The sequence below is a fragment of the Physella acuta genome, unplaced genomic scaffold (genome assembly GCF_028476545.2).
Source record: "Physella acuta isolate Inbredline_101_S28 unplaced genomic scaffold, ASM2847654v3 ptg000580l, whole genome shotgun sequence".
NCBI classification, from domain to species: Eukaryota; Metazoa; Mollusca; class Gastropoda; family Physidae; genus Physella; species Physella acuta.
Window position 1 is genome coordinate 444,224 of NW_026732099.1, and position 16,165 is coordinate 460,388.

The 16,165-nt window shown below is 31.8% G+C and overlaps 1 protein-coding gene across 1 annotated transcript; it reads right to left on the reverse strand.

The window, feature by feature from the left end:
* Positions 1-8,025: 8,025 nt before the first annotated feature.
* LOC131947075 (basic salivary proline-rich protein 1-like) lies at positions 8,026-10,876 on the reverse strand. The gene is made up of 8 exons (XM_059308154.1): positions 10,747-10,876; positions 10,289-10,366; positions 9,433-9,492; positions 9,187-9,219; positions 8,987-9,019; positions 8,672-8,704; positions 8,320-8,361; positions 8,026-8,075 (listed from the first exon to the last, which is right to left on the reverse strand). Exons 2-8 carry the CDS (start codon positions 10,358-10,360, stop codon positions 8,067-8,069), a joined length of 282 nt encoding a protein of 93 aa, XP_059164137.1. The 5' UTR covers positions 10,361-10,366; positions 10,747-10,876; the 3' UTR covers positions 8,026-8,066.
* Between the last annotated feature and the right edge of the window lie 5,289 nt (positions 10,877-16,165).

Here is a 16,165-nt window from a genome sequence, read left to right on the forward strand (position 1 = left end):
ATCTTCTTCGTGGATCAATTTCATGTTGCCTCTTCTTTGCCTTTAGCTTCATCTTCAGTTTAGCAACAACCAGGTGGTGGTCGGATCCTATGTCTGCTCCTCGCTTTGCTCTCACATCCTGCAGTGAGGCCTTCCAACGACGCCTTACCGCGACATGATCAATCTGGTTTTCGGTATGATGATCTGGTGATATCCAGGTGGCTTTATGACACCTTCGGTGGGTGAAAAGTGTACCGCCGATAGTAAGCTCATTTGAGGCACAAAAGTCTGCGAAGAGTTCACCATTTTCATTCATTTCCCCTAGGCCATTGGTTCCCATCTCCATTTCCCTGCCTCTGTTGTCTTTGCCTACTTTGGCATTTAAATCACCCATGAGGATCAGCATGTCGCGCTTGGGTACCTTATCAACCACCGACTGAAGCTCTTCGTAGAAACGGTCTTTTTCTTCCTCGTCTGCGTTGTTCGTAGGAGCGTAGCACATGATAATGGAGGTCTTTTGAAACCTGGATTCAAATCTAGCTTTAATTATTCGATCAGATACAGGTTCCCATTCCATCAGGCTTTTTGTTGCCTCCTTTGTCAATAGCAAGGCTACGCCTGCCTCTCGTGGGTCGTCCTCATTTTCTTTTCCCGAGTATAACAGTGTTTCTCCCGTCTGGAATTTTGTCTCTCCAAAGGTGTTCCATCTTGTTTCGCACAGGCCAAGCACTGTAAGATGATACTGTTGCATTTCTTTCACTGCCTGTGCACACTTCCCTGCTTCCCATAGTGTTCTGACGTTCCATATTCCTATGAGGATAGGTTTCTTTTTCACAGTAGTTTTGGGGCTGTGGATTTAGTTTTCCTCGGTTGAAGAAGGGGGGTCGGCTCTGTAGCTTCCTTACGGATTTGGCTGCATTGCGTCATACTTCTCCTAAGTGGAGCCCTGATTCTCCCGAGGACTGGATTTGTTTCGGATTTGGCTTTGGTTTCTGTAACTGTCTTTTGTTTTATGTGGACGAGTAGTTAGCCCATCGCACAACCCCCAACCTGGAGGACCAGGGCACATCGTTTGGTCTGGCCCCTACCCACGCAGATCTGTCCGACTTGGTTAGACCTGCCAGGAGCACTAGGCTCCCGCCGGCATAGCTCTGGGGGTCGCTGGGGCACACAAGCCATCCCACCACTTCAAGGCGGTGTGCCATCAGGATGGCTGAGAGTATATGGGTATTGGCGAATGATCTAAAAAGCCGGTTTTCCATTTTCCGGAAAACTTCAGCGCTTAAATTTATGCTTTATGACCACCACCCCCCCCCCCCCCCCCCCCCACACACACACATACGAGCGCACACACATACTCGGTTAAATTGACTGTAACTGACTGGCTTAAATCCAAGCTTAATAGAGATCGTGACTTGAGCATACCCCCCTGCCCCCCGCTCACCCCCTTCACAGACCGCTCCGGATGTATGAAGAATGTCATAGTGTTATTACATTATTGCCTTCTAAGTGCATATGGATAACTTGTGTCATGGGTGGAAGCAAGTTCAACCAAACACAGCAGCTTAACATTTGTGTTCTAGCTGTTGAACTGGTATTATGAATTTTTTTAACAAAAGCTGATGTTTACAAGGGATATTGTGTACTATATTAGTCTACATTTCTTTTTCTAAACTTATCACGTATAAACATGACTTTTAAAATATGACTTTAGGATTGAAAATACACGTCGATAATTTAAACAATAACTAATCTATGCTTTTTGTATTGCATTCATTCTTGAGTTACTTACCCAATGATAACAAATTTTTGTTGACATATTTATTATTATTTTTTTTAGAAACCAGATCTTAAGCATATTTCCACGATAATAATTTTAGAAATATGATACAAATATATTTATAATAATATTTTTAATGCTCTTGGTTATTGCGTTTTAAATATCAAATATTGGTTATTTTTAGTCGAAGGTTTATGAGTAGTGGGGTAATTCCATTGCGCCGCAGTAGAAAGCTCTTGTTACTTTTGTCTGCGATTTGTTTAACAATCAATCCCAAGATTGGCCTTTAATGTTGCATTTCTGATGTGTCCCTACACGTTTTCCTTGCCCTTCCCTGTTTCTTTTTTCTTGTGTTATGATAGGTACTTTGTTTAACTTTGAGCGTTTCCCATCTACAAATCAGTATATTGTCAGTTATTTCGCTTGATATTAGTGGTCTATGATCTTAGTTACACTCAGAGGCGTAGCAAGTGGGTGGGGGTGCGGACCGCACAGGGTGACACCATTTAGGAGGGTGACACCAAGACAAAAAATAGCAAAATATATACAGAAAAACGGTAATTCCTCTTATTTCAGTGATTAATTAGAAAGAGTTAAATAGTCCTTTATGATCAAAGTTGACAAATCCCGATATGGGCGGAGAGGGGGGTGTGACACCATGACGTAAACCTGCTAAAGGTTGAGAAAACACAATTGCGTCGCTAGGTCGGGTGTCACCATTGTTTTAAGAGAATTGTTACCTATCGCTAAAATATTTTCCCAATTATATTAACCGTTTTAGTGCGTTGAATTAAACTTAGATGCTACTTTTATAATGCTGTTAGATGCCAACAGACGTTTAAAAGTAACCCGCTTATAAGTAAAACAAAATTTTAAAAAGTAAATACCACAAAGCATATCCTGATTAATGTCGATAACCAAAACAAGAAACAAACACTGTTAAAAATAAAACGACCTAGAAACATCATCTCTACATACTTTTTTATTTATTTTACTCTTTTTAATATTTTTTTTTACATTTCTCAAATTTTAATAACGAAAGTATTACCATTATTTAAAATGAATTTATAATTACTTTTATCAAAGTCTCAAATATTTTTTTCCACCTGAAAAAAAAATAAAAATAACAAAATAAGTTTTTAACACTTTTATAAATTTGGAATAAATAAAGCGCTTTTGAGGTTATTAATGTATTTTAGAAAAACTTATAGAGCATATATTTTAATATAATAATTATATAAAATTAAATTTAAAAAAATTGCAATAAAGTTATTTAAGAACTCATCTCACCACAACTGTTCTAGTAGGATGGTTAGTTTGTCTGTGGAAATAAAGCATAAATCTTCATTCATAAATCTTTCCTTACTTATTACATAACGATGTGTATCTGACTTAAGACAGGGAACATAAACACTTTACTTGCAGTCGTCAACAGAAGAGCTATACTTTATCTGCTGTGTCGATAGTTTAATGTGTAAAATACGTCATACTGGCTTCTATAGTTTGCAAAATTCAAATATTTTTTGAGACTTTCAAATAAAACATGTATTGATTGTTGTAATGTTTTCAAAACAAATAACGTCACAATTGAAATAAACCGGGAGTGAATTCCCCTAAACTTTCTGAAATATTCTTATATGAAACAACAGGGGATGGCATCTAGGGATATAGACTTTACACTTTTCAAAATAGAATAAGATCTCGTTGAAAAAGAATTGAACACCAAGTGAACTCCAAATAAAATGTGCATAATAATGCGGAATATTAATAATACTTTATAAATTCACATGCTCGTCATGGAAATTTTTTAAATTGATACCCTGATGTGACTAACTATTTAAAAATAAAATCTTTTAATAACGTCTAGTCCTTATCAGTTTTGTGAATTAAAATTTTGTTATGTTATTATAATCCTACACATCTAATAATTATACAAATAATTTATAAAGTATTGATATTCTAGCCGGTAACCAATACTAATGATGAAATAAAAAAAAAACTTTAAAAAGTAAAAACAATGTTTTTACGCCTTGTCCTTTATCTGCAGCCTAAATAAAGTCGTAACGTGGATATATATATATATATATAATTATATATATATATATATATATATATATATATATATATATATATATATATATATGTATATATATATATATATAATGTGAAACATAATTAGTCGAAAATGTATGGAGACAAACTTTCTGTAACTAAAATAAACTTTTAAACAAAAATCTCAAAATGAAATATTACACTTTTTTATGGATTATTTTAAAAACTTTTAGAAATGTCCATAGACAACTACCTTTTGTGTTTTTTTGGCAGGATGGTGGTGGGTTTGAAGGTTCAGCGCGCTAAATTATTTAAAAAATTGATTTTTTATTTTAAATAATGATAAGGGGAATAATCATAAATCTGAATACTGTATTTCTAAATACCGATGCTATCCCTTTATTTTTAATATTAAAAACACTATTTAGAAAGATTATTGAAGTATTTAGCGAGGAAAATATGTAAATAGAGGAACTAATTAAATGATTTAACAATAATTTACTATTGAAATACTACATAGTAATTAAAAAATTGATTTAATGAAACAATATTGTTTAAAAATTATTTCAGTTTAAATTATTCTTGCTTTCTTCTTTTGAGTTAATTCTTTTAAAAAGTGTTTTTTTATTAGGAAATATTTAAATTGGTATTTTAAACTAGCAATCTTTAATACGTAGATACAACTTATTTTATACGTGGCAAATGTTTTCACTTACTACTTTAGCAGGAGGTGGTCCTGTTGGTTTGCTCTGAAGGATAAAGAAATATTTTATCAGCATTTGCATTACATTGACATGAAACATAGTTTAAGTATTTTATAGTAACGTAGTTAGTTATAAATAGAATAAAGGACTATGGACGTATTAAATCGTAAAAACAGATAACAATAGATATACATGTTGAGCATGGTTATATAGATAATAAACTAATGAACTACATACTTTTTCAGCAGATGAATTCTCCAGAGGCTTATTTCTGCCCAACGGGAAAAACAAAATTATTCGTATATATATATATATATATATATATATATATATATATATATATATATATATATATATATATATATATAAAGTCATTACAGGATTAGATATCTTTATACATTTATTATTATTGCATAATACTTATCATCTGCTACGTAATGACTTACACTATCCACGGATGGTGATCCAGTAGACTCTTTCTATTCAAACATAAAACATTAGCGCATAGATTACACACTAGTACTATTCATTTTATATTGTGCAGATATATCAATAACACTGGTATGGACAAATCAGGTCGAGGAAATAGATCACAATAGATTAACATGAAGCATGTTTAAAATTATACTTATGTATATCTATATCTTTCTAACTATCTATATATGCATGTGTGTATGATATATATATATATATATATATATATATATATATATATATATATATATATATATATATATATATATATATATATATACTTTATTTGCACGAGTGGATTTCTTTATACATTTATTAACCAGGCATAGTATTTAGTTTCAGTTACTTATCGATTTTTATCTTTCAAAAATAAAACATAGATTACAAACACTGTTATGTTTGTACTGTTTATGTAAGCTAGATAAGCATTATATATAGAGAGAGATGGTAAAAACAGAGAGATTAAGTTAGACAATTATAAAGTTGCAAGATGAAAGTTAAAATTGCGTTGGAAAGATTGAGGGTGAGGATTGTTTTGTTTCTATGTAAGGCCTGCTTGTACATCTGTGCTCTTCAATAAAACCGAGGGATTAAAGTATTGACTTACGTTGTCAAGGGATGGTGAACCATTTGGTTTGTCCTGCAATCAGAGCAAGCAGATTGTACTTTACATGTTGGAGCTATACATACTATCGTGCATGCGATATGGTACGGAATGGCCTAGCGGTATCGAGATAAACTGCTGATCAAAATGTCTCGAGTTCAAATCCGGGATTAGTCTGTATAATGTCACTGAGTCCACCCAGCTCTAATGGGTACCTTACTCATGTTTAGGAAAACAAAGACGGCTGGGCAAAGTGCAGACCACACTATCACTTCATATGCCGAGATCTTGAGCGCGAATGGAAAATTAAAATTTTTCGATTATCTAAATGTTAACTAAAAATAAATTAATTTCTTCATGTTAAACCTTTGTTTCGTAACTTGTAGGCCCTATGTACAACGTATTTAACTTTACGTTTTGTAATTCACAAGTATCCTTAAGCATCAACCATTCCATGAATCTTAACATTAGGTTATATATAACACAAAATTACTTGTATATATTTTTGTTGTATCATAAAAGCAATAAAAAGAATTTGTTTCACTTTTATCGACCAACCACCTACGTCATATAATGTAAACTAGTATTTAAAACTAAGAATCAATATATAATTAAAATCATACCTGCTTTCCATCTTTCTGCAAAAGGAAATGCCGTATTTATTACAAAATGTAAATTGATAACTATTTCAATTTGAAACAGTAAAATAAGAATTAAAAATAATTAAATAATAACAAAATTTATATTAGTAAGATACCAGACTAACTGATTAGTGTTCCGTCTCCGCTGTTTCTGATGAAAATATGTTTCCAGAGGCGTAACTATTCATTCTAGCCAGTGAATGTAGCGAACTATTATTTTTTCCAAGCCAGTTAGCGCTCCCAATAAAATTGGGATCGGTGCGCCAGTCCAACCAGATATCCCCTTATTACGCCTCTGTATTTTTCATATTGGTTTAAATTTAAAACTGAATCTTTGATTTATTTTAAAATTCTTGTTTATTTTAAGCTATCCATAATCATTTTAAACGGAACAGCTATTTGTTTTAATCAAATGCAACATAAACTATTGGTGGTGTATATAAAGATACAAAATATGTCTTGTATAAATTTGAACAATTATAGAATGGGTCTTAAGTTACCCATTGTCTTATATATATATTTGTTGTCCATTCTTTTACAACTTCTAATGAAAAGGTTTGGGACGGAGTGGCCTTGCGGTAGAGCTCTAGGCTGCTAACCTGGAAGTCTCGAGTTTGAATCCGGTTTCTAGTCAGTACAATGTCCCTGAGTTCAGCCAGCTCGGATGGGTATCTAACACACTTTAGGGGAACACAGGCGGCTGGGCATAGCCCAGACAATACTGTCCCCCTTTATGCCAAAGTCCTTGACAAAGATGAACTCTAACGATAATGAATGTAAAGCTTAGCATATGTGAATAATTGCTCCCATTCTGTAACTTTTGTGCAATGTATGGTTTGGTTGGTATAAAGTCTAAACTCATTATAGTTTTAACAAACCAACTCCAAATTAGACCAACAACTATTCATAGTATGGTAACAGTGATATCATTTAACTTCACATGAAAATGTGTTGATAGATTATGTGTTTTTAACTGCTAAAAGTACAACACTGCTTTAAAAGTCGTAGCAATTCTTTATATAAAAATACAAGGCATCGTCAACTAATTTTTTTTTTAATTAAATTATATAACAAGTAAAGAGACATATCAATATTCAGGAGCTTCTGTTTTAATGTCGTCTTGCTTAAGTATATATGCCCTTGTGAAAGAGGCATCATACAAGCAATATGTAAACTGCTATCAAATAGTAACACGTTCATATCTTTTAAAATTACATAATATAGTACATTTAAAGTTAAAATTAATATTTATTCTTTTCTTTTAAAAAGAAAAAGATTTTACATTATTTTTTAAAATTTCTAATGATAACTGTTGTGTGTACCAAAGTTGAATGGAAAATACAAAACTTGATTTTTCGGCATTTCATCCCACGTAAATACACGAAACAAAATATAACTTAAAACACTGAAAAATATTTAGAATGACTGAACAAACAGAGTTGAAAATCACAAAATAAGTTGAAGTTTATGAACAAAAATAAAGTTTTATTTTGCCCAGATGTGTCAACAAATAATTTAAACATTTTACATGGACGAGTAAAAACAAAAAACAAAACTGAATCCAAAAGAGTTTTTTGTAATTTTGAAGTCTTGAAATTAATCTACTTTTTCACTTGAAATTTACCAAAAGCTATTCTGTAATTGCTGAAAGTAAAAAAATATATTTTACAACGAAATAACACATTTTAAGGTAAACAACAACACATTTTAAAAAGGATGACATTTCTATTTAATTCAACATTAAAATAATATCGTGATGGAACTAAATAGGATAGAAAGTCATACACTTACATGTTTCAAATAACTAGCTTGATCATGGCCATTCGTCGTATTTAATGAGACTGTTGAGATAAAACACAATAATATTATAACTAAATTTATTATAATTATAACTAAACATAGTAACAGATAAGTAATGTTATGCATTGGATTGTTGTGGCTACTTTGTTCAGGATGAAATGCTACTACTAAGGAGTACTATACATTAACATATTAATTAAGAATACATTCTTAGCATCTACTTAAGCTCTTTATTTGGTTTTATACAGTAACAAAACAACAACAATAAAACATTTGAGTATTTACCTTTGGCTTTTGGCCAGCTGGTGGGGCTCCAGTTGGTTTTTTCTGTTGTAGAAATGAAATATAATCACTCATATTGTAGCACATTAAACGTGAATATATATATATATATATATATATATATATATATATATATATATATATATATATATATATATATATATATATATATATATATATATATATACATATATATGTATGCGTGTGTGTGTGTGTGTCTTACATGTGTCATTTACACGTATTTTGGTATGTTTTTGTATGTATGTTTTCACTTTTGTATATGATATTATTTTTCTTCCTGAAATAATCAATATTTGCATTTACAATTGAAGCAGTTTAGAAAACTCAGACTTACAGCATCAGCTGGTGGTTGTCCAGTTGGTTTCTTCTGTGGAAAAGAATATTACCAACATTGTTATTAGACGATCTAGATGAAACAATAAAACAATCACACAGACAGTAGCACACACAAATGTGTTGTTTTTCTAGCATGTCGGCGTTTTCATGCCTATTTGCATTTGTGTATGTGATATTGGGTTTTCTTTTTCTAAAAAAATCAATTTTATTTTATTGTTTTATTTTAAATTATATTTTTTATTATATTATTATATTTATGTATATGTTTGATTATATGTATTTATATTTTTCATTATAATTTTTGATGACTTACGTCATCAGCATGTGGGGCTCCAGTTGGTCTGCTCTGTAAAAGAGAATAATACATATATTTTTAAATATATTTTACTAATTTGCAAACAAATTCACTAATATTTTTTAAAAACTTAAAAGTCAAATTAAAATTGGTAGACACCATTATTGATTACAACAAGATTTCAATTTACTAAAAAAAAACAATAAATAAAAACTTACACCATCAGCTGGTGGTTGACCTGTTGGTCTTTTCTATTAGAAAAACAAATTGGTAAATAAAAAAAAATATAAAATTAAACATTTAAGAATAAATTTAAAATAATAAAATCGCAAAAGTTTTAAAATAATGACATTTTAGAAAATATACACTGTTTTAACATAATTAACTAAGCAGGTTTACAATTAAATTTTTTAAAGAAAATATTTTTTTTTAAATCTATACATAAGAAAAATAAATGTCATTACCCCATCGCCATGGGGTGCTCCACTTGGTGGTACCCCAGTAGGTGCGCCTGCTCCTCCCTTCTGTTAAAAAAGACAAAAGGTTCCTTGTTTAAATCGTATCATTTGAAATACAAAACTGCAGTAAGTGAAACACATTTATTTACATTAGGTGTTGTTTACATTTGTTTATATAGTCGATTTGATATACAATCTATGTTAAGTCTCGATTTACTTAAACTAAGAAAAAGCTTTTTTTTCTTAAAATAATTAACTATTTCTATATTCAGTCATTATAATCTTTAAATGTTAGCAATGTAATAAAAAAAGGAAATCCAAATTATTCTTTTTTTAAATTATTATTCTTGTTATGAGATAAATTCTTGTAAATTTGAAACATTACACTATACACAAGCTGTATTGCGCGTATTAATTCACATTCTGATCATCAACTGCAAATTAAGTCTTTTGCATTTTGATAATTTCTTTAAATTATAGCCAAATACCAGAACAAACTTTTTATTTTTAAGGTATAAATTGTAATCTAGTAGTTTCGTTTCTATTTATCTCTTCAAATATACACACATGTTCAAGCTTTTTATACTGTATGTTAAATAAAACAAAAGCAGATCTATACGTTTTGTATAAAGATGCAATAATGTAATTTTGAAATTTATTCTTTTTTTAATTGTGGATAGAGCTGCAAGTCAGATAATCGATTTTTTTGGGATTAGTAACTCGTGTAGCAAAGTTTTCAACATCATGACAGCATTTTATAAATACTTTACGGTTGACTGAAAACTTAAAGTTAATTAAGAGGGCTTAATGAATCAAACGGTCATAGTTGATCACACATGTATTCAATCAAATCAAAACTTACGGGGGCGGCTTGCACGATGCACACAAGTGCGAGTAGGGCAAGGGCGACAACACAGGTCATTTTAGCGGCCATTGTAGACTGTGGAGAGTTAACATTGAGTTGTAGAGGATATAATATATACATGGTAAAAGCCAAGTGTTTAATAACTGAGTAGTAGAACTAGGTTCATAGATACAATTACACTCATTACATTAGTTGTAAAAAAATAGTCATTCCAATAAATAATCCCCTAGTATTTAAAAACGAAGTGCTTTTAAAAATTATTCAATCCTTTCATTTAAATATAGTTAAAAAAACAAGCATTACATTATTTGTGAACAAAAAGCCAAACTTAAATAAATATTCATGTAATATTTTAAAACAAAGTGCAATAAAAATCATTCAAATCTTTCATTAAGATATACGAAAAGTTTCATAAAGCGTAAAAAAAAGTATATAAAAAAACTGTAGCAACTCACTTTTGAGGGTTGGTTTCAGTTCACGGTGAGATATTGAGCAAGGATATGGTGTCTAATGCAGCTAATCGTCTGCTATTTATTTTAAAACTGCTCCACGGTGACGTCACGAAAATCGTGATCCCCCTCTCCTATTCACTGACTTTGTTCTTTTCAGCAAAAAATGTTAATCTTTTTTTAAACAAAATAATTAACTATATAAAAGCGCGTGATCATGTACACGGCGCGCGTTCATTGGCTAGTGAAATCACGTGACGTATTTTCCTGACTTAAACACTCATTCAATATTTAATGGCGTTCCAGTTATAAAAACCTCTTTTAAAAGAAAGACGAAGACTGTTTATCGAATTTTCGTCAACGCGACATTAAAACAACGTTTAAAAAAAAACGTTTAGCAGGTAGAAAATTTCTTATAAAAGAAATCCTATAAAGTGGAATGCTCTCTAGAGCTACCACGTCATAGAGCAGTTCATGCTGGCGTTACGGCCGACTTAACAAAAAAAAAATGGGGTGCGTGTCAAACACCGTCCCACATTCTGACCTGGTAAACCGTGTCCTACATACATCCCGTCATCATATGTGGCCTTCTTTAGCCCGCGTTATTTACATTCCTTTGATGCATTTATTTTCTTCTAATTTATATTTCTCTAGTGAATATTTTTCTTTCATAGTTTCTTATAATATAAATTATTTTCATAATGTTGCATATTAATTTTCGGTTTTTCCTGTTCTTAGTTTTATATTATCTTCGTTCCTTTATTTTTTTTCTCTTTTCCAACTACGATTTTTATTTTACACAATTTCTAAAACTGTATCGCTTGCTTGTGATAACTAACTAATTATTTAACTAAGAAACTATCTTATTTACTGCTACATTAAATATATATTAGATATTTAAAATCACTATATTTTCGAGTAATTTGTTTATTAATATAATGCGTAGTACTCTTCTAATGTTATTTTAATAACTTTATTGCAAAGCGTTTTTGAGCAGAATAGCTATTTAAAAAAACAACACAATAAGTAGATATGTAATGTAGTATATATAATATTAACATACCAGGATTCTAAGTTGAAATATATCAGCACTGTGTTAATGTAAGCTGGATTTAAACTCACATTGTTACATTAAAATATCAGAGTGTTTATGTTATTTCATTTTTTAAACAGGTTATAATGCAATTTAAGATACAATTGACTACGTTTTTAACATGTACATTAACTCTTGTATTAATATAGCACTTTACGATTTGAAAGAGCTTGCACACTTATATTGGTTTAGACGGTTTTCTGTGAAAAGAAATATTCCTCAGATAGATTGTAACTAGTGGCCTACATGTCAGCGTCGTTTCAGAGCTCAATAATATAGATCGACAATTTCATTCTATTTCATCTCAGCATTTGCATTTGCACTTCTTGATTTATTTAACCTGATGTTATGGCTGACGGTGGGTGTATTTATAGATTTGTGGTACTTTTTTTAAAGATTGCTTTCCAACTTTTCACATTAGTGCACCTGTAATAACAACACTAAGAAATATAATTTTACAAAAATAACTTATGACGCAATCGTTTATTAAAACACACTAAGGGAGTACCATATCCATTACAAATAAGTGAGTTGGGATTGATCGTTCGATCAGTTACGTCATGTGAAGTTCACACATGAGGCTCACGAATATTTAGTCAAGTTAGTCGGTAATAAGGGGAAGCATTATTTGTTAGTATGGCTTTTAAACAACATTAAGTTCATTAAGAAAATTATATTTAGTAGTCAGCATATCGATCTTTAAGTTTTAATTTTAAAAAATAACAATAGAACAAATCATATATAAGCCTTCTCCACGAGTTATTGTCGTTTTTACAATATGAATTGTTAAGAGCATTTTGAAAAGTAGTTGACAAAAAGATTGGCGTATTTGTTTTATCTATTTCGCTTTGAGGTCTAAATACATAAAAACATTTTAGATGTACCATCGTTTTCTTTTTATTAGCAATGACAGGTAGCACACAACCTAACTGTTTTTCTTTAATTTAAAAAAAATGTCGTGATCAGCAATACTTTTGCTTTACAAGACTAGCTTACAAGACTGAATTACAAAATGTCCGTCCTTAGTTGAAAGACACATACCACGTTGCAAATCGATACCTTGAGACAGCTCAACGACGCTGGCGTTCAGTCACGATCTCGCATTGTTCGTTCCTCAGCCTTGGAGTTTAGTCATTCATTATTTAAACACGAAGTCTTTAAACCAAGAGGGGAAAAAAATTGTTACAGATAATGGTCGTCTTGTTGTGATCACGTGATAGCTACCGTGCCGACGATGATCACACCAGGATGAGTCACCGGATACGTCACGGGTGGCTGCACATACGCACATAGTTTAACAAGCTACCCAAGTCTCAGAGTCACTCATGTGGAACCAGGCACGATTTGGGTAAGAGCAAGGTCAAGATTGGGCACGTTGCCCCAGATTTATGTCTAAAATTAGGACATGAGAAGGGATTGAATATAGTTCGGATAAATGTGTCCTGATGTTTACTTTAGGGATTTAAAAGTGTTTAAGCTACATTGCTATAAAGGTGTGGAGCCCGATTTAAAATGGAGACGTACTTTACCTGTTCGTGACCTCTTCATGAATGATACTTTCCATATTTTATTTTATTTAGCGTCTACCGCTAGCATTGCGCATAAAACGTGTTTAACCCCATGTTTTTTCTTTTTAATATTAGTGATGTGTTTTATTTTATTTTAAATGTATGATTATTTTTATAACAACATTGTTTTTAAACTTGTCTAGCTTTAGTACTTTAGCGCAGTAAAAACAATATAAAGAAAAAAAAAATTTTGCACGAAATTTATTAAAATTGGTAGGGTACTATACTATCAGTAAATTGGAACTTTCGTTGGGGGGGGGGGGGGGGTCACGCACATTTCCAGGTAGTGTAGTCGGACCGGTAAAAGTATGTATTTTATATATACAACATGCATTGTTTTCTGTTTCGCCTGGGGCTTGCTCCCGGAAGGTGGTGGGGGTGGGCACTACATGCCCCATCCTCCGAAGAGATTTCCTAAAGAAACTCTGGTACCATATCGAACTTTACTGACCTTAGTCTATGACGGTGGAGAGTTATTATTCTGTTTGTAAGAAATCGGCCTACGAAAGTATGTGAGACCCCGGCCTCTTTGTATAACACCAACGTGAACGACCTATCAAAATTGTATACACTGAGAGATGTACTAAGGTCTCGATTCAAGAACCGAACTATGGTATTTGGTGTAGTTTTTAGTGCAGTATTTGTGCATTCAACCACTTAACATCGCTGTAGACAATGTAGGGTAACTGCAAGAAAAGGTGTAGACTGCTAGAAACATTTGGTTATGAGTGGGTAATTAGTTTTGAAACGACACTTGCTTTAAAATATGTTTTTTGTTTAAGCATTTTAATAACAGTGTAGGCTGCACTGTAGTTCAAAATATAAAATGTACTAGGGTGCGTTTCTTTAAAGTTCACATTAAATATTAACACCGAAATAAAACTAAGCTTGGCTAAGCTTTTCGCTTTATAGTTAGTTACGTGTGTATTACATATTTTGATAAACTAAGGGAAACAAGATTTACATTATTTTACTCTTTATGTCTATTTGGACATAAGTATATTTGTATTAATACAATAGTATTAACTGGACACTGGGGGAAAAGGGGGGGGGGGGGGAATTGGCTCAGACTCGGCGAGTAGCCGTGGCAGAGAAAATAAAACTAAACCCTTGTTTTGCATTGGTATTGGGGTGGCTTAATATGGAGGAGAGAATTCATTCTTTTTTAAAAGCCTAAATTAGTAACTGGAATTCACGATTGTGATGTCGAAATTCACTACCTCCCCTCATCTCTCGTAATATTTCGTCAAAACGTATCGTCAATCGTAACCCCTATGTGTGCGAACTCATTTATAAACGACCCTTTACTGTGTGTCGTTGTGACAGTTCTAAAACACTATGTGAGGTATGTCAAAATCATATGACTGACATGTTCCAGCAATATGCACTACAATAAACTATCCACATACAGGAACATACTGTAGAACTGTGATATTTGATCTCCATTTGTTTGAGTACATTTAATGTTCGATATAATGCTGCGTTATTTTTCTAAAGCCACACCAACACTATCATCGATCGTTTTTTGTTATCGATTAAGCATTCGATCTTAGAATCAATAACTTGAACATAGGTTGACAAATCGGAGAATTTATTATAAAATAATCGATAAATTGCATCTTTTTTTTTTAAACATTTGTTAACCATTTTTTTCGTGTATAATGCAAATTGTAGAGCCTATAAAGGTTCTAAAACCTTTAGTCTGCGGTTTGACTCAGTATATAACGTGCATTTAAGCACCGCATCTGAATAGTTTTTTTTTAATAAAACAAATAAAAAGAAACATTTATAGCATGACGCCTTTAAAGGAAATGAAAATAAGAAAATAAAACTAATTAACTTTCTTTACTAAAAGCTTTAGTCGCTCAAGAGATTTTTTTACATATTTTTACAATATTTGAACTAGTGGAGGTAAAATTTAACTAGGTCTGTAAACAAGTGAATTTATAGAAATCAACACATTATTGCTAAACACAAATTGTATTTGTATACCCAATGGTACTTTTTTTTACCTTACAAGTTGTACTGCATGCAAATATCTTGTCTTAATCGTTTAGTGCTCTTCATTTTAATAACTACGTTATGTTAAAACCACGATTTACAATAAAGCCAGCTTCAATGTAGAAATAAGCCGTTTTCGACCTAAGGTTTTTTAAATTAATCTAGTTCTTTTGGGAATAAGAATCACCCCTCCCCCCCCCCATTAAATGTTATGCTTATTGTGGGAAGTTCGATTTTATAAGTTAGATAAGTGAACTGAAAAGGTGAGATAAACGTAAGAGGCATCTACATTTTAGTGTTTTAAAACGAATTTACAGTACACAATTTTAGGAAACCGCTGATTTATTTGAAAAAAAAAAAAACTCAAATAAAACCGCCTTAGTGCACACTCCCTTTCAAAACCCTATCAACAATATTGATTAAAACAAATCAATGCGTTTAGAATTATCATCAATACCATCATTGTTATAGACCTCGTGAGATTGTTTAAACTATGAATGACAGTGTTCAATATATTCTGGCTGGGGTGGTTGCTGTATTGGAGGGGCCAGGGGGAATTTTTAAAAGAGTCCCCCCCCCTTCCTACAACCCAAAATTCAAATTTTCAGTGTGCATTTTTTTGCCATCTAATTGAATTTCATAATTTCATATCAGGGAATGAAGAAAGGGAATCGGCAAAATAAAGAAATAACACCATTTAAAAAAAAAAAAAAAGACCGCATGGCCTGTCCACCCTTGTACTTTGTTGTCTCTACCTTGATGC

What these genes read in the sequence shown, in the direction of transcription:
- LOC131947075 (XM_059308154.1), bottom strand. Translation starts at nt 10,360, where the DNA reads ATGGCCGCTAAAATGACCTGTGTTGTCGCCCTTGCCCTACTCGCACTT. An exon ending in GCATCGTGCAAGCCGCCCCC is followed by an intron (nt 9,493 to 10,288) that starts GTAAGTTTTGAT and finishes CTTTTTTAACAG; the next exon opens with AAGGGAGGAGCAGGCGCACC. An exon ending in GAGCCCCACATGCTGATGAC is followed by an intron (nt 8,705 to 8,986) that starts GTAAGTCATCAA and finishes TCTTTTCCACAG; the next exon opens with AAGAAACCAACTGGACAACC.